Source organism: Phascolarctos cinereus, unplaced genomic scaffold (assembly GCF_003287225.1).
Source record: "Phascolarctos cinereus isolate Bilbo 61053 unplaced genomic scaffold, phaCin_HiC Scaffold_7;HRSCAF=346, whole genome shotgun sequence".
NCBI classification, from domain to species: Eukaryota; Metazoa; Chordata; class Mammalia; order Diprotodontia; family Phascolarctidae; genus Phascolarctos; species Phascolarctos cinereus.
This window is the reverse complement of record NW_027556180.1, coordinates 53,020,560-53,039,830: the sequence shown is the minus strand read 5'-3', so window position 1 is coordinate 53,039,830 and position 19,271 is coordinate 53,020,560. Positions and strand designations below refer to the sequence as shown.

At 39.1% G+C, this 19,271-nt stretch overlaps 1 protein-coding gene across 1 annotated transcript in view; it reads right to left on the bottom strand.

Annotated features, from left to right (window-relative positions):
* Positions 1-19,271, bottom strand: part of SLC9A9 (solute carrier family 9 member A9) — a 745,308-nt gene that overhangs the window by 262,480 nt on the left and 463,557 nt on the right. Inside the window, exons 10-11 of the mRNA XM_078147547.1 lie at positions 14,585-14,698; positions 11,547-11,658 (exon numbers count right to left, since the gene is read on the bottom strand). Coding sequence (XP_078003673.1) covers positions 11,547-11,658; positions 14,585-14,698 — 226 coding nt within the window. The remainder of the gene's footprint in view (positions 1-11,546; positions 11,659-14,584; positions 14,699-19,271) is intronic.

Here is a 19,271-nt window from a genome sequence, read left to right as displayed (position 1 = left end):
TGTATTGATGGACTGACTCAATAGAATGTCCATCCAAGCACATCTCAGAATCTGGGTAATAGGCATTCATCTTTGCTGCAAAAAACATACTGTGCAGAAAATACCAAGAAAAATAGAATGGCTGCAGAGACCCCTCATGGGCTATGATGGGTAAGGAGAAGAACGTCCAGGTCTCAAAGTCATCACTCAGAATATGGGCCACTAATTGAATTGGGGTGAAAAGATATTCCTATTCTCTTCAGGAGGGCCTGACATCATTTGGAGATCATTCAGAAGCCTTTCAGTTTATCTCAGTAAGTGCTTGCTGGAGACCTAAGAAGAGCGAGTGGTGGGGGTGAAAGGAAGGATGGAGATGTGGTACCTGCCTTAACGAACTTGTTAATGAGCTGGGGAGGTGATAATAATAACAACACAAAGTACTTTCCTCATAACAACGTTGAGAGGAAAGAAATGTAAGATAACAGCGCTATAAAGACAAACTCGAAAGGCTTATGAACTCTGATCAGTGGGATGGCCTGCCACTATTTCAAGGGACTGAGGATGCAGCAGGCTGCCCACCTTCTGGCAGAGAGGTGACAGACTCAGCTTGCAGAATTAGACATTTTTGGATAAGGCTGATGCTGAAATTTGTTTTGTTGTATTATGCACATTTGTTTACAAGGATTTTTACTTCATTCTCCCCATTTCCCCCCATTGAGGTGAGGGCAGACTGGAGAGGGAGAAAAAGTAAATTCTTGGTAAAGGATTTTCAAAATTGAAAAAATAAAAAGAGGAAATTGGGCCTTGAAACACATGTAGGCTTTTTTTTTTAACAGACAGAAAAGGAGAAAACATTCCAGATGAGAGAGAAAAAAGTATAAGTAAGAAGTAGGAACAAATGTAATATGGGGCAGTGAGAAGGTCAGTTTGGCTGGGGAAGTCCTAACAGGACTTTCTGCCTCCAGTCTCTCTTGTATCAATCCACTCTTTAGCTCACTGCAAACCTAGTCTGTTTTATGAACAGCTCTGATGATGTCACTCAAAACCCTTCAATGACTCCCTATGACATGCTAAGAAAAAAACTGACTTTTCCTTGCCTAACATTTAAAGCCTTCCAAACTCTATCAGTACCCTATCTTTCCAGTTTTATTTCATATTGCTCCCTCTATATACTCTACCTCCAGTTAAACTCCACTTTTTCCTATTTCCACTTTCCTGTCTCTTTGTCTTTGCCTGTCTCTGTGTCTTTGCCTAAATTGCTCCCTACGACTGGAATGAACGCTTTCCTCTTCCATCTTGAATTCTTACTCATCTTTGGAAGTTCAGTTACAATGCTGACTTCTTCATGAAGCTTTCCTCGAGTCTGTGACCCTTCCTCCTACTGCAAGAATTTTGTTTACACTTCTCTTACTCTCACTAATAGATACTGCAATTATTTGAGCATATGGTATATCCTCTTACTACCTCAATAAGGGCTGAGTTCCTATTTCCTCTAATGTTCTCTGTTCTTTGAGCAGCAGCATCTGCATGCAGTAGGTACTTAAGCAATATGTCTTGAATTGAACCAAAACACAATTATGGTCATTTCTAAAGATTTAATACTGTTTTCTTCTTTGCTAGTGTTAACGTAGTTAATAAAATTCTAATTTGGACCTAAAATTATATTTAAATATCATGTCATCCTGGCTAAAGTCCCATGGCTTTGCAAATAGTGACAATAGCTAGCAATGGCTTCAGGCGATTTCAATATGCATTTTTCGGGAGGTACTGCAACCTTGCTACATAGTTCCATTTTTCAATCCAACAGTCATTATATCACATGGAAGTGTAGCAAGCAGATTGTTTCTGTGTGACATTTTCTGACTTCAAAATAAGATCTTTACTGGAATTACACTCTACTTGGCAATCACACTTTCCTTTTTCCTTATTCTATCTTATATTTGAGAGATTTCATCTCTATGTCATGAAGAGAAAGAGAACCAAACTTGTAGTATATACAGGGTGTCCTAAAAGTCTTAGTTCAGTTTTAAAGTCACTGTCCTCAATTTCATGACACATTTTGGGAATATTCCCGTACTCGCATGAGCTAAGTGGGAGATGGGATGTTTCCTCCCCATTCAAACAGCTAAAAGCCAGTGGTGAAATGTGAAATACCCTATTACTGGGGATATTGAAGCTGAGGAGTACTCCCTACAGCTAAGGTTGTCCAAGAAGGGTGATGGTTAATCAGATTAAATTTTATCAGCACCATGGTGCCTATAAAAATGTAGAAGCCCCTGGCTTTGTGATTTTATTCTCATGAGGGTGAGTAGGTTTGATGGTAAACTGTTAAATAAACTTAACTGACAGTTGTAATCACACATACATGGCAGTAAAGGAAAGGTTAACAGAAATCAAGAGGAATTCAATACTGTGAGGAACCAACAAGGGAATCTTGATGCTTGTTAAAATGCCCAATGCATCAATGAAATTGACGAAATCTTTGAAATTACCTAAGACTTATGAATTTGGGAATGGGAATGGCCTTTGGGAAAAAATAGCACTACTTTCATTGAAATTTAAAATCAAAGAGTGTTCATTCACACACATAATGTGCCCTGAGCTAGTGTAATATACTTCCCTTGAATGCTATCTAGACCAGAGCCTCTTAAATTTTTTCCACTCATGACCCCTTTTTGTGTTTTGGCAGTTTTGATTGGTGCTGAATGGTCTGAAAGCATGTGGTACAAGGTACACATGTTTTGTGTTCAGAACCAAGGCTGCAGTGAAGTTGCTTGATGCAACGCAGGGATGCTGTCAGAAATACCTCAGATTCATTATGCATTTGATTTTTAATTAATTTTTGGTCATTGTGCTCTGGGGTCACAACCCACAGTATATGAAGTGTTGATCTAGACAGCATCTGGTTAGAATTGGAAGAATGGGTGAGTTTATACCTTACTTTTAAAATTTACTCTACTAGTATGATGGTTTCCCAAGTTCATGTCCACTCAATACCAAAATAACCAGCTGGTCAATTCAGCCAAGTCTTTAGAAAGTCAATTCAGAAGAAAGTGAAAAAAATGTCCTTGTCCTTTAACTCAGAGATCCCCCTTTTAGGTACAAAGTTCAAGAAAGAAAATTTATCCTTAGTGCCTGGCACAGAGTAGGCACTTTTTTATAAATACTTTGTTGATTGATTGATTGATATATACCAGAATATGTAGAGCAGCACTTTTTGAAGTTGCAAAGAACTAGAAACAAACTAGGTGGCCACCAATTGGGGATGGCTGAACAAATTGTGGTCCCTGAATGAAATGGAATATTGTTCTTCTGTGAGAAACAGTGACTATGAAGAATATAGAAAAGTGCAGGAAGACATGAATTGATGCAAAAAAAGCAGAAGTAGGAACACAACATGTAGAATAATGACAACGTAAATTGAAAGAACAAAAACAATTAAACTAAATCTTATATAATTAAAATGACAAAGCTTGGTTCCAAAGAAGGGACACTAGAATATACCTCCCTTCTTTCTTGTAGAGGTGGGGAACCAATGCCATGGGATGGTGCTTACACTATTATACTTAGTTGATGTATTTATTAGCGTTACTGAATTGTTTTCTTTTTTCTTCATTATTGCTGGGGATCAACTTTCTGGGTAAGGTAATGAGAAGGGATATGTTGGAAAATGAAGGTGATATTAAAAGATATGAATAAAAAGCTTTGAAAAGAATTTGGTCAAAATTATCAATTAATGAGCCTGGTATAGTCATAATCAGAAAAAATGTCTTCAAAATTATTAGTAATATCATATGAGTCAAAGACTTTACAGATTCTGCTGTGGTGTTTATTCTCCTGAATCCTTCTATTCAAACTAAAAGGAAGGGATAAACATGAAAGAGATGATAGGCTTTCTTTTAGTCTTCATTAGTCTTCATTACTTGGTGTCTTAGAACAATAGACCCTGCATGAACTTGCAGGTTGCAAACTTATTTTCAAAATGTCTCTAAAGGCAACACTTTTTTGGGGCTCTATTGAGTGGTCTGTGGACTTCTAACCATAGCATGTCTCCAGAGGAAGATATTTTCTCACACTCAATAAATGCCTAAGTAGCACTGTGACATTTTACATGTGTAAACTTGTTTCAGTAGAGATCAAAACATATCTCCCTCAAGAAATAGGAACTTTGATTTACAACATTCTGATTCCTATATTAATTTCAGTGATAAGTCATTGCTGGAACTGTGAGAGAGAACAAGAAAGGGCATTGACAATTGCCCTGTGAAAAAGGAAAAGGAACAGATCTTTTCCAAGCAAAGGTCAGTGGTTTCAACAAAATTGCTTTCATACCATCTCTGACAACATTACGATTTTGCTTTCTCTATCATGAGAACACTCATGTTCAGGTTTGAGTAATGAGTATTTGTCTTTTAGTTGGAGGTGGGGATTCAGAGGCCCCAGGCTCTCTGTGAATTCTTCTTTGAGTAACACCTTTTTGTAATCCAATGGATTTGTGATCAAACAAATCAATCCATCAATCAACAGACATTTATTAAGCTCCTAGTGAAGGCAAGCCATTGCGCAAAGTGCTGGGAATTAAAAAAACAAAAATGAAATGATCCCTACTCTCAAAGTGTTTACATTCTGTTAGGAAGACAGCATGAACATATATCAGTAGATACAGAGTAAAAATAGAATAAATACGGTGTAATAAGGGAGAGAAGACATGAGTGGTTGGGGGAATTAGGAAGGGTTTTATTGTAGAACGTGGTTCTTGAGCTGCATTCTGAAGGAAATAAGGGATATTCTGAGGTGGGGGGGGGAGGGAGTATATTAAAAGAATGGGAGCTGGCCAGTGCAAATGAACAGAGAGGAGGAGATGGAAGGTCATATGTGAGCAACAGAATGAAGACCATTTTGGCTGGATTGTAGAGGTCAGGAATGGGAGTAATTTATAACAAGGATGAATAAATAGATTGGGGCCAAGTTGGGAAAAACTTGTTAAGACTATATTTAAACTTGGAGTAATACAGAGTTCATAAACTTGATTTATTTTTAAATATTTTGATAACTGTAATCACATAATTAAATTTCCTTTGTAATACTATGAGTTTTATTTTATGCATTTAAAAACATTCTGAGGAGTCTCTTGGCTTCACCAAATGGTCTATAATATAAAAAAAAAAAGGTTAAGAGTTCCTGTCCTGGAGGTAATTAGGATACACTCATTCATGTAGTTTCCTTCCAATAATGAAGACCACAACTCCTTTATGTCTTTCATGGGTTGCCATGACTAAGTAATTTATCACCAAGAAGCCAATCTTTATTTACAGATTCTTTCTATATTTTACCAGGCTGGTCTTCAGAGAGCAGGCATAATCTGTTGTTGAGACCATACTCAAAGCCCTTCCTGCATGGCAGGATCTGTGAGAGTTAGGACTCTGATGGTCTAGCCACATGCCATTTACAATGAAAATATTTTAAATTTATATAGTGTTTTTAAGAGGTATAAAGCACTTTGTATGTGAGCTCACAAGAAGCCTGTGGGGTAAATGTAACAGATTTTATTATTCCAATTTTACACTCAAGTTAATATAGGCTCAGACAGGTTTAAAAGTATGTTTATGATTACATATTTAAGAAGTGTTGGAGATGGGTCTGGAACCTAGGTCTTTCTCCCTCCAAAGCTAGCGTTCTAGCCACTATTCCATGCTGCCTCTTGTCAACAGCCAGAGTATTCTCTGCAGCTCTACAATCCATTTGTTCACTAATAATTTCCATTTAGTAAACATTTTTTTGATTCAGATAATGGAGAAAACCCAATTTGTTGATTACAACAGTGTGCCTGCAAGTTGTTATTTTTCTTTTAATTTGCATTTATTTTAAAGGTGTACATGTAGAACCGTTTTAATGTAATGGGTGAAAGCAACCACAGCTTCTGGCTGACAAAGGTTCTAAGCTGTTTTTCATGTTTTCTGAGCTTATTGTAATCACAAACAATTTTCCTCATCATTTATAACCACATGTGTTTAATGGACTCTGCAATTCAAAAATAGTCCTCTGTTCTTTTTACCTGTCCAATTGATGGTCGCAATGCTGCTCCGGATGTTGCTTTATACAAATAGCAGTCATTCAGTCAATCAACAAGTACTTATTAAGTTCTTTGTCTGAAGCAAATTGACTCAGAGGGTTAATTGATGCATTAAAGGGGACAGGTCAAAGGTTCAAGGCATCAGAGGGCTGTAAGTTTTGGTCATTTCTGGTGCCCTATGGCTTTCCTATCACACTGAGGTTTTATTTAGTGCTACTTTATTAATACTTTTATTTCAGTACTTCTTTTTTTCTTTTTTAGTGCTACCACTACATTTTTTTGCCACCAAACATAGAGCCTTATAGTTATATATGTCTTTCTCTGGTCACACTGGTACTTTCATACGTAAGGAGGGATCCCCTTTCCTATTGGCCCTGGGCTTACTGCTGGCATTTTGTGCAGTTCTGGGGTGGAAGACGTCACTTGCCGTAGTTTGTTATTGGCTTTCTTGATCATTATTCAGTCTAGAGTGAACTTTTAAAGTAGGTATGGGGGAGCTGGGTAGGTTGTCTCCAATTCAGGCAGCCATCTTGGCAGGTACTCTCCCCACTGATTTCAGTGGAAATTGGGGTAACCAAAGAGAACTTGACTTAGCCAGTAGATATATTAGAAGGTTTTCTTTAAAGTATTTTTGTTGATTTCTCTTTGCCTGCAGTTACTAATCTTTATTTTTATCCTTTGCTCAATTGATGAGAATTCTTTGGGGCTTTTTCTTGTTATGGACTATTATGTTTTAGGTTTTAGTTTCCTCCCTTCCTGCAATTGGTGTGACAACTTTGGGCATGAGTTCTGAAGGCTTCTCATAGGGAACATGACATATGCGCTGGTGTACTAAGGGAATCTGGGAGAGTGAGTCATCCTAACACAAAAGTAAGCTGATGCACACATTCTAACTGTAGGGCTGCTTAGCTGACCCTCTTTCATCTCATCTTCCCTCCTTTGCAAGCCTCCTCCATCTTTTCTCTCCCTTCCCACCCCAAACAACGGTTCGGAAATGGAAAGTCAGCAACTAAATGGGGAGGCCTTTCAGGAAGGCTGCCAGTATAGCCTTGATCCTACCATTTCTCTGCCTCCCTTTCAGTGACTCTGGCTCCTACTTAAATTAAGCAAAAACGTAGCATGTGGCTCTGAATTAAGACAAAAATTTGGGCTTTCATAATCTGAACCACCTCAGTAGGGAGGCTAATTTGTGTGGAGTCCATCTTTCCTCCTCCAATGTAAACCACCGGGCATTGCTTTTTTTCATTTCAAGGGAACTGAATACTGAGGACAGACTGCTTGCTCACAGCATTAGCTGGGACTGCTCTTGGGAACAGCAGGCAAAGTTGGGGGGAAGTGTAGCATTCGTCTGAAGTTCTTTGTGCAGGGTGACACATGATACACCAGAGTTGTCCCTGACCTTGAATTTTAAAGAAGGCTTTAGAATTCCTTCCTGAAGTGTAAACTTCCTTTATCAACTCTTAACTACCCACAGACTCCCAAAGAACAAAATCTACATTTTTCAGAGGACCTGAATACACAGGCTAGTATTGCTGATTGTGAATGCAGGGTTTCATTTGAACATATTTAATGAAACTTTGCATAGGTACCAATGACAGGTACTATTCAGCAGATGAGATATAGTAATCCTTTAAAATTATGTCTGGCTAAGTCTATGACAGGTCAGCAAAGAATTTCCGTAAGTTACTTTCTGTACTCCCTTGTTTTTAGATCTTTGTTGTCTTAAACGTGTTTATAACCTACCACGTAGGGTGCATAAAGGTGAGTATTATATGACTCACTTTGTAAAATAGAGGCAGCTGGGTAGAATGGCTAGATGATAGAATGGTAGAAAGTCACAGTGGGTAGAATGGTAGATTTGGAGTCAGAAAGGCTGCAATTAAAACCTTTCCTCAGATGCTTATTCTCTGTCTCATTTCTTACTTAGCCTTAGTTACTAAATAGGTGGTACCTCAGTCAAACTGAGACCTGTTATAGCCCTTAGCTTAAAAAGGCCAAAGTCTCCCACTGCATCCAGGACTATCACTAGTCATCCTGATCTATATCTTGTCAATGGACTCAGATGGCTCTGGAGGAGAAAGTGAGGCTTGTGACTTTGCACAGCCCTGCCTCACTGAAATCCGATTCACTTGCATGTCATGGCATTACCTCACCTCCCTGATGTCATGGTCCTCTTTGAGAACAAAGGACAAATAACAATAATTCTCTGGGTGACGTTGGGCAGGTCAATCAATCTCCCTCAGCCTTAGTACATATACCTATATGTCCATATGTCATTTTGCAAACTTTAAAGCATGATCTGAATGTTAGCTCTTATCAAAATACAGTTACAGAATTCATCAGAACTATGTTCATAGGGGTAGCTAGGTGGTGCAGTGGATAGAGCACCAGCCCTGAAGTCAGGAGGACCTGAGTTCAAATCCGGCCTCAGACCAAACACTTGACACTTACTAGCTGTGTGACCCTGGGCAAGTCGCTTAACTCCAACTGCCTAAAAAAAAATAGACCTAGTACTTTGAATCTCTCAATTTAATGTGTTCACTCCTTCCTAATGTGTATTTCACCACAACTCTGTAATGAAGATGGTCTAGGTATATTGTAGCATCATGTAGTTATCACCCAATCTGTATTTTGAAGCCAAAAGCTGGAAGTTCAGAACTAAATTTGGAAAACCATATTTAAAATGGACTTGTCAAGATTACAATTAACCACCCAGAGAACCAAAACTTCATATTCTAATATTAATTTAAAAAGCCTTAAGCTGTGCCTCAAGCACACAAAGATAACTGTCTGAGAATTAAAATTTGATTTAAAAAATAAGCCATGCTGTTTTTGGTAGATGTCTGAAGCTTTATATAGAAAGAGAATGCACTGTTCTCCTGATTCTATAAATGTTTCTCAAAATATGATAGGGCAATGATTATACATTTTCATTTTAGTCCAGAAGTGTGATTTCCTTCATGTGAGGAACTCCCTATGTAGAAATTCCTTCCACTCATGCATCTTGATAACTTATCTGTAAATTATAGTCTTAGCGAGCCTCCTGGCAGTTTTCAAAGGAAGAAATCTAAGCTATCAATGACCATAGGAAAAGATGCTCCCAATCGATAATAATTAGAGAAATGCTAATTAAAAATCCACTCTGAGGTTCGCTCTTATACTCTTCACAGTGGCAAAGATGAAGAAAAAGGAAAATAACAAATGTTAGAGAAGCTGTGGGAAAATGGTCAAATTAATGCACTCTTGGTGGAGCTGTGATGGTTTAGCCATTCTGAAAATCAATTTAGAGCTATGCTGCAAAAGTCACTAGATTGTATTGACCATTGGACCAACTATAGCCTTAAGCCCTAAAGAGACTAAAGAAAGAGGAAGAGAACCCATATGAATATTAAAAGAGGGCGGTGGGAGATAGAAATAATAAATACTCAGAAAGAAAAATTAAGAAACAGAAGTTGCCTGGGTGCACTGAGAGTTTAAATAGCTTGCTCATGGCCAACACTGCCAATAAAAATCAGAGAGGTGACCTGACTCAGGTCTTCCATATTTCAGAGCCGGTTCACTCTCCAAACTACCTTTTTTCATGCAGTAACCTGCACCAAGATCTTTAGGGTTCCAGAGCAGAAGTTGTCTCATCACTGCAGTCTATGTTTGAATGTTGGACTGGTTCTTAACTAAAGCTCTTCTGTGTTTCTCTCTTCTCTTCCCATTACCAATTCCCTCCTGCCATTAGGTGCCAGGTGTTCTGGAAAATGCACAGCTGTGTGCAGAATCACTGCCAATCAACCAAGCCATCCGACCACAGACGGGCGGCTATTAAATTGCAAACTGTAAACTATAAAGGGCTAAATAAAATGGAAGTTCTTATTATTATTATTATATTAGCATGGCCAGAAATGTTCTCTTCAAATTGAGATGATGATTTAGCTATCTTGGGCTAAATGGATCAGCTTCAAACTACCTCTCCCAGTGAATGGGAGACCAAGTCTACATATGGTGGACCCTGAGGACCAGAGAGGTCTTTTATTCCAAGAATGACCTTTTTTTGGCATGTTGGGAGGCACTTGATTGGATAATGTATGGAAAATTATCTTCCTTAGCCACTAATTAATATTTTTCTTGGACATTCAGTTCTCATTTTTTTTTTACCCTGATGAAACTATGGAGACTTGAGATTCTTGAGGTAGGAACTATACTTCCTTTATATTCTCAGCACAGTGTCTGGTATATAATAGCTACTCAATAAATTGGTCATTCATTGATTTATAGTGGAAAGAGAACTGGATTTGGGATCAAGAGATCTGTGTTTTCAGTCTCAGCTCTGCAATCTACTACCAAATGAACCTTCCTCTACCTCAGTTTACCCATATGTAAAATGAAGTGACTGGACTATGATATCAGAGGACTATAGATTTAGAGCCTGAGGGGACTTTAGAGATCATCTAATCCAATTATTCATTATTACAGATGAGAAAACTTAAGTTTTGAGAGGACAAAAAACATCTCTAAGGCCACACAGGAAGTGGCAGTCAGGATTTTAATTCTGCTCTTCTGACTAGGGCGAGTTTTCTACTGCTCCTTGTCTCTAAGGCTTCTTCCAGCTCTAAATCTTGTATTTCCAGTGCTAGGCACCGGTGTGCATGGGGACAAGCACAGAGATAAAAGTGCATGTGTGGAACAGGCTCCTGGGCAAATGGAAAGGTTGCTGCAGAAGGAATTCTTAACCTTTTGTGTTATGCATCCCTTTGACAGCCTGTTGAAGGCTATGGCCCCCATCTGGCAATAATGTTTTAAAATGCATATAAAGTACTTAGGATTACAAAACAAACTAATTATATTGAAATACAGTTTTCAAAATATTGGGGGGGGGATTGCTTATGGCTGTCAGGTTAAGAACCCTGACGTAGGAGAGTTGAGTAAGACAGCAAAGTGAACTCTCTTGCATTGCAGATCTTGTATCATTTGCCATCACTGAGTTCATTTTCTGTTGCTTTAAAGAAGGGACTTCAAAGAGATTTTCAGCAATTTGTTTAAACACTCAGAGCTTGCCTGTCAACTGTCAGGGGCGGTAGGACCTGTTGATGAAGAGGGGGGAGTCCATAGAGAACGGGCTATAGGCAAGTAATTTACTTTTTGGCAGGCACCAGCTGCATTCTGATTACCACGCACCATTGGGCTTGCATGCTTATAATTCAAATTCCTAGACAAGACAATGATCACAACAGGCCTTATAAGTGAGGTTCCCCCAACCCTGCTCTCTGTTCTGGACTGGCTGCCAACTAGATGCAGTTAATACAAGACATTCCTCAGAGGGATCTCTTTCCTTATCTTTACAGAGAGAGGATCCTTCCTGGTGCTGTGCATGACTTAATGAGTAGGGCCCTAAAGCACTGTAGGTGAGGGAGAGAAAGCAAGTGCTGCTGCTCCCAGCCTTTGCCTCCTGAGAGAGGCTGGAAAGGAACAGGGGCACAGATGTTAATGGAACTGACACACATACCTGAAAACATCATCATGTGCTGAAAGTTCCAGGGGATCTTCTGTTTCCGGCCCAAATTCAAGATGAAGGAGAGGGGATAGATGTTGCAGGCTCTTGCTATAAAAATTGCTAACTGTCAGGCAAACGCAAGAGAACGTTGAGGAAAACACGGTAATGAGGGGAAAATTACAACACCCGTTTTTGCCAATATATCATCACACACACAAATTGGGAATAAATAGGGCAGTAATCATGAAACTGGTTTCAGAAATTCCTATTTTGCTGTGTTCCTGATTCCACTCCATAAATATCACAAGCTGCCGGACAGCTTTTGGACATAGCCTTGTCCCTGTGCTGTTTCAATCACTCTCCATTTCCTCATCCCATTTGTATCTCAGACAACTGACATCTTCCGCCTTGCTATAAAATATGAAGCATGAGGCGCTCGACTGGAAACAGCATTACCTCCCCAAGCAGCACTTTAGGGAGACTCCATGTACTTCCAGTCATGATTACCATTTCATTTGCTGTCGGTTTATATTGTCTGTGTCTAGCAATCTTTTTTTCCTCTTCCTTTTTCTTTGCTACATTTAATTTTTTCTTGGTCGGGTTGGGCTGTGCTTGTAATACTAAAGCTGTTTTAATAGACACTCTTGGATTCTAGGCCTGGCAGTTAAAAACTGACATACAAACACATTCATTTCCTTATGAATTTGCCTCATTACCACCTGCCTAGCTTACTGCAATAGCTTCCCCCTTTGACTCTTTACCCCCTCCAGCCTTCATAATGCTGCCAGATTGAATTTTCTTATGGTTTTAATTTTTATGCTTAAAGTTTTATCGATATGTTTTGTTTGCACACTACCAACATTTGTAGATTATTCCCATGAGCATGCTTTTGTAACAAAGTAAAACAATTAAGTAAAACTAAAGAGAAAATAAACATTTACATAGCTCCTACTGTATGCCAGGCACTATGTTAAATATATATTAACATATAACTATGTTAATAGGCACAACTTTATAAATTTTATCTCATTTGATACTCACAGCAATCTTGCAAGATGGATACTATTATTACCCCCATTTTACAGTTGAGGACACTGAGGCAGACAGTGGTTAAGTGACTTGCCTAAGCACACATAGCTAGTAAAGTTCTGAGGCCGGATTTGAACTCAGGTTTTCTTGATTCCAGGCCCAGAGCTCTTTGCACTATGGCGCCTTTAGCCTAGCAGCCTTTACTAGTAATACAGGGATCTTGTTGTCCTTAGGCATCCATATGGGCACTTCTCAGGGTTACACAGGTAGTAACTAGCAGAGTTATATTGTCTAGATGAATTGGATTATTGACAGTCTCCTGTACTTGCCTACTTCTGTGTATTTGTCCTTTTTCTCCCATATTCCCTATCACTAAAGGGTCTTCTGTCTACCTGCATGTGTGTGTGTGTTTTATTGTTGCTTTTCTTTTTCATTGCTGTTGCTTCTCAATAACTCCTTTCTCTAATATACTCCTTTCTTATAACAAATGCCTACTGACTGTGGAGGTCCTCTAATAACTCTGTGCTGGACTTTCCTCTCTTTTCTCTCTACATTATTTCATTGGGTGGGTTCATCAGCTCCCATGGGCTCAACTGTCATCACAGTGCTGATAACTCTCAGGTATATCTATCCAGCCCTAATCTCTCTCTTGAGTCCCACATCACCAACACATTATTGGACATTATGAACTAGATGGCATCTCAAATACAACATTTCTGAAACAGAACTCTTTATTTTTTGCCCTATCCCTAGCATTTATCACAACATCTTGAATATAGTGAGGGCTTGATAATACTCCTGTATCCAAGCTGTTGCCAAGGCTGTTGACTTCACCTTTTTATCATCCCTTCAGTATGCCTCCTTCTCTCTAATATTGCCACCACTATGGTACAGTCCCTCATTACCTCATGCCTTGGTTATTGAAATAGCCTGCTGGTGGCTCAAGTCTCTCTACACTCCAATATATTCTCCATTCAATTACTAAGGTGATTTTTCTAAAATGCCTGTCCAATCATGTTATCCCCCTACTCAGCAAATTCCAGTGGCTTCCTATTGTCTCCAGGAACAGAGACAGTATGCTCAATTTGGCATAAAAAGCCCTTCCTAACCCAGCCTGCTCTTACCTTACAACACTGGCCTTCTGGCTGTTTTATGAACAAGACATTTCTCTTGGCTCTGGACATTTTCTTTGTCTATCTTCCAAGCCTGGAATGCTCTCCCTTATCCCCTTTGACACTGATCTCCCTGGCTTCCCTAAAATCCCACCTTCTACATGAAGTCTTCCTTAACCCCTCTTAATTACCAGGCTTTCCTTCTTTTGATTATTTCCTATTTATTTTATGTGTAGCTTGCTTTGTATACATTTATTTGCATGCTGTCTCCTCCATTAGAGTGCAAACTCCTTAAGGGCAGGGACTGTCTGTTGCCTCTTTTTGTATCCCAGGCACGTAACACAGTGCCTGACACATAGAAAGCAGTTAATAAACATTTATTGAATGAATTGAATATGAGGGACACCTTATATAAATATATTGAATGAATGAATTGAATATGAGGGACACTCAAATAAACTCTTGTGAGTAGTTGCAAAACTTAACCATAATAATAGCCAGGACATTTTCCCTTATACCCAACCTGATTCTACTTGTACATTAAGCCTAATTTCCCATGACCTGTGCTCAGGGAATATGAAGAAAAGTCTTTAACTTTCTCTTCTGTAGGGTACAAGTTACTGCAAGTTCTTTTACCTCTGCTTTAGGACCAATTCAACATCCCAACCCTCTTACTCTGAACCATTGAACCCCAACCAGAGCCCCGGGTTCCTTGTATTTTAGGGTACTTAAGTAAAAGAAATGACATTTCCTCCCTAGGTTTGAATTCAGGCCTTGAATACTAGGCCCTGAACACTAGTCAACAACTTGAATATTTATTTCCACCCAAGAATCAGACTGATAAGACATTGGCCCCTTCTGCTAAATATCCAGTGGGTTGCACTTGAAAGCATTTTTAGTAAAGGATACAAACGCCCCGAGTATAAAAAGAGCGTTAAATATGTGATTCTGGAACGTGAATAGCGCCAGGCCCATGTAGCAGAAGATGACATTCTCCGCCAAGAAGTTCATGAACTCAAATAGCTGAAACACAACAAACCAGGATCGTTAATTTGGACTCTGCTCCACAGTGACTTCATTTTTATTGACATTGTCTTCAAGGATGCTACATGGCAATGGTGAATCCCATATGGCAATGGCAAATGCCACCACCCTCTATAAAGAGTCATCCCTCTTAGCAAGTCAAAATAACTGCAGTCAGTGGGAATTGGGGCCTAGAGAAAGGGTAATAAGAGTAAAGTGACTGACATGTCATGTGGCACTTTCATGTTGTTACACAGATCATGTCATAGGAGCCTCACAACCATCCTGTTAGGTAGGCACAGGAAACAATGGTATCCCCATTCTATTAATTTTATTTCATTTTCAGTTCCAAATTCTCTCCCTCTCCCCACTCTCTCCTCTACCCATTGAGGAGGCAAGAAATACAAAATCTGTTACAAATAAGAAAGCATGCAAAACACATATCCCCATTGGCCATGTTATCCTCCTTATATAGATAAAGAAACGGAGGCTTAGAAAGACCCAATGACTTGCCCAGGATTGCAAAACCATTACGTGTTGTGGGCAGGATTTGAACCAAGACATCTGACTCCAGGCCCACTCTTCATTTCACAATTTCAGAGTTAGCTAAGGAAATAGCTAATCCAGGACTGGAGCTACCTGGTGTACATGGTGTTTAAGTAGTCTGCCCTTGAAGACCCTAAATTCTTACAGATTCTAATTCAAGAGCTCAGACCACATTTTTTTCCTTGGACATCACTTAACTTGAAAGATGGACAAGTGTAGTTTTCACTAAAAACATGATAATGATCGATATATTTCAAACCCAAGAGAAAGAGTCTCATTAAAATGACTGATGAGGGTACATTCATTAAATGCTCATAATTTCTAGCTGGTAAAATGTAAATGACTCATTCTAGGAATCTGTTAACTACTTTATGTGGCAAGAACACAATAGGCATATCAGAATTTACTTTGCTAAATGGGCTAATAAGAAGCCGTATTGAGGAATGTTACTAAAAGCTGTCCTGAGAACATTCACTAAAATGTTTAAGGAAAAAATGGAAATCATCTCCCCTCTGCCAAATAAAGGAATAATAGTGAGTTGTCCAGAGGCCACACTAAAGTATGGTATGAGAGAGGCCCTTTATGTTCTGGACTTTGTACTATAAGCTTGTGAAAACTCATCTTCAGATACAAATTGTCATGTTAGGTAAGCATTTCTGCAGACATCCCTCCTGACTGAACAAGTATTGTTTATTTTTTAGCCTAATGTGTTTACAACTCAAGATGCATTTGCAGCTGTAATATCTGATATCTGTACATTGACCAGCGATCAAAGAACCAAAAAAAACCCAGACCATGTCCAGAACATCATTTAAAACCAATATTCTAGGAAATCTTTGATCCAAAGGGACATTATTTTTGAAAGATGGCCTTTCTGGCAATGACAAGAATCATTAATTATCCTGAGATAACACTTGTAAAGCATTTCTACAGTGTCTGGAACATAGGAGGCACCATATAAATGCTTACTCTCTTCCCCTTTACCCTGAGCTCACAGTTCATATCCTGGGCCATGTCACCTAAGCAAATACTGTCAGCCAAAGTAATACAAGCAAAATGCCTCAGAGCCAATGGTAAGAGTATCAGGATAATCCAGTCCAATCTTATCCAACCCAACAAGCATTTATTAAATATGTGCTACATGCAAGACATTGGGAACAAAATGGAAATATGTATATACACACACACACACACACACACACACACACACACACACACACATATATACCTACATACACATATTCCTGGTCTGTAAGAAGTTTACATTCCATTGGGAGGATATGACATATAAATGTTTAGCATCCCTATTATTACTTCTTCAACTTATACTCACTCAAGATTGGGTCCCCAGAAGATGGTTGCTACCTGATAGCTTTGGGTAACTCTGGATTTGAATGACTAACGCTCTAGCTCATGAACCCCCCATTAGTGTGCTTCCCACAACAATCAGTCAATAGATTAATTTGGAAAATTAGATTCAAAGAATGGAGTCTAGGGTTTTTGTTTTTTAGTGGGGGTATATTTTGCAATTACTGTTCTCATTTTAGTAAATGCCTCTTTTAAGAGCTAATTAATCTGTTGGCTGATTGTTAGTGGGAAGCACATGGATAGGGGTTCATGAGCTAGAGCATTATTATATGTTATCACACACATACATACATACATACATGTGCACACAGACACACACATATATCATATTCATGGGAAAAACAGACTCAAACTTAGAATAGACTGGGAGAGAGGCAGATGGGTGGGATACATGTAAAATTAATACATAACTTGTGGTACTATAGGGCCTGTAAGGTATTTTTTCTATTCATAGTTGTCTCCTGGAACTCGCCTTGGATACAGTGTTTCTGCCTGGGGGGATAGTTTGGTTGGATTGCCAAGGTCTGATCCTCTCCATAGCTGGACTCTTTTCTTTGTTGCCAGGGGTCACACTCCTCAAGGCTATTTATTTCTTTGGGTGGAAGTCTCTGTATCTTTTTCTGTCTGGAATGTGTGTCTCTTTTCCCTGATGGATGCAATATCTCCTCCTGGATGAGCAGCTCTGCTTTGAAACTACATGGTAAAGATATAGGGAGGAGATAAATTGCCTCCTCATTCTTTGCAGAGGTCTCTTCCACATAAGTTGCTCTCAACTTATCTGCCCATCATAAAATCCTGGATATCCAACAGGGATCTCAAATTCAACATATCATTAGTTTCTTGGAGTTCTCTTCACAGAGATCATAATTGGGCTCATGGGAGTAGATCAGGAGGGACAGAGGTGTGCACACTGAAAAGAAGAGGATACAGAACACCTTTGCTGGGCCATGAATGATGATCCAACAAAAGGAGACTGAGAAAGGCTGGTCAAACAGGCAAGAGGAGAACCAAGTGAGACCAGTGTCACACAAACCTTAGGAAGGAGAGTGTACCCAGGAGAAGGGAGTGGTCAATAACATAGAATGCTGCTGAGAAGCCAAAAAGGATGAGGACTCAGAAAAAGCCATTGGAATTAGTAATTAGGAGATAGTTATGACTTAGAGAGGGCAGTTTCACTGGAGTAGTTGGGCTAGAAGGCAGACTGCATGGTCTTCAGAAGTGAATTGAAGGGGAGATGGTGGAGGCAAGGAGTACGGATGGCTTTTTCTAGGTCAATGGGAAAGCTTTTCATCTTTAGGAAGTCACAAGTTATTTTTGTCTTTTAAAATGGAGCTTACTTTTGTTCAGTCATTTTTCAATCATGGCCAATACTTCATGATCTCATTTGGGGTTTTCTTGGCAGAGATATTGGTGTGGTTTGCCATTTTCTTTTCCAGCTCATTTTATAGATGAGGAAACTGAAGCAAACAGGGTTAAGTGACTCGCCCAGGATCATACAGCTGGTAAGTGTCTGGGCCAGATTTGAATTCAGGTATTCCTTATCTAGGCCTCATGCTCTATCCTCTGTGCCACCTAGATGGCTTTTTTTCTAGGTCAATAGGAAAGCTTTTTATCTTCAGTTAGTCACAAGTGATTTTTGTCTTTTAAAATTGAGCTTACTAGCTTTTAATATTTAATGCATAGATATCAAGGCTAAGCTTTTAGCTACTTGTCTCAAATAATAATAGCTCTGTTGTTGTTCAGTCATTTTTCAGTCATGACGACATTTGGGGTTTTCTTGGCAAAGATACTGGAGTAGTTTGCCTCTCCAGCTTATTTTACAGATGAAGAAACTGAGGCAAATAGGGTTAAGTGACTTGCCCAGGGTCACACAGCTAGTAAGTATCTGAGCCTGGATTTGAACTCAGAAAGAAGAGTCCAGGTCCACTGCTCTATCCACTGAACCACCTAACTGTACCAATAATAGCTTACATTTATAAAATCCTTTATATGCAGGATTTTATTTGACCCTCACCATAATCCCAGTGAAGTGGTAATCGCATTTCACATTGTACATATGAGGAAATTAAGACTCAAAGAACCTAGACAACTTGTCTGACTTTATCCAGATATTAAGTAGCAGAATGGGGACCTGTACCTACGTTCTCTAACTACACATATAATATTCTTTCCAGTACATGTCAGCTTTTCTAGGTTACTTATTTATTGGTCGGAATTATTTACAGACTGCAAAGACAGTACATTTTTAAAAAATCACTTTCCGATTTTATTTTCCTCTTAGGGTATTTGGATCTTCATCTATTTTCTACTTATAAGAGGAGAATAGACATATAATTATGAGGAACACCAGGGTTTCCACCCCCTATCGAGTTGCTGCAAAAGTAATCTACAGTTGCCATTTTCAGGGGCCGTGAATTCCATTCTATTCAATTGTTTATTAAGTGGCTACTCCACTACTTTTTCTAATCCAATGCTTCTTGAGGGGTATATAGAAATGACTGAATTTTCAAATACTATGTCAATGAAACATAGGCTCTAGTGAGTCCTACCTGGCCAGAATGGCTTTAAGAATGGGCCCACCCAGTGAGGTATTGCGGTTGCTTTATCCAAGAACCAATTCAGTTAGTTACATGGGAAGAGGCTTATCAGAAAGTTGGTT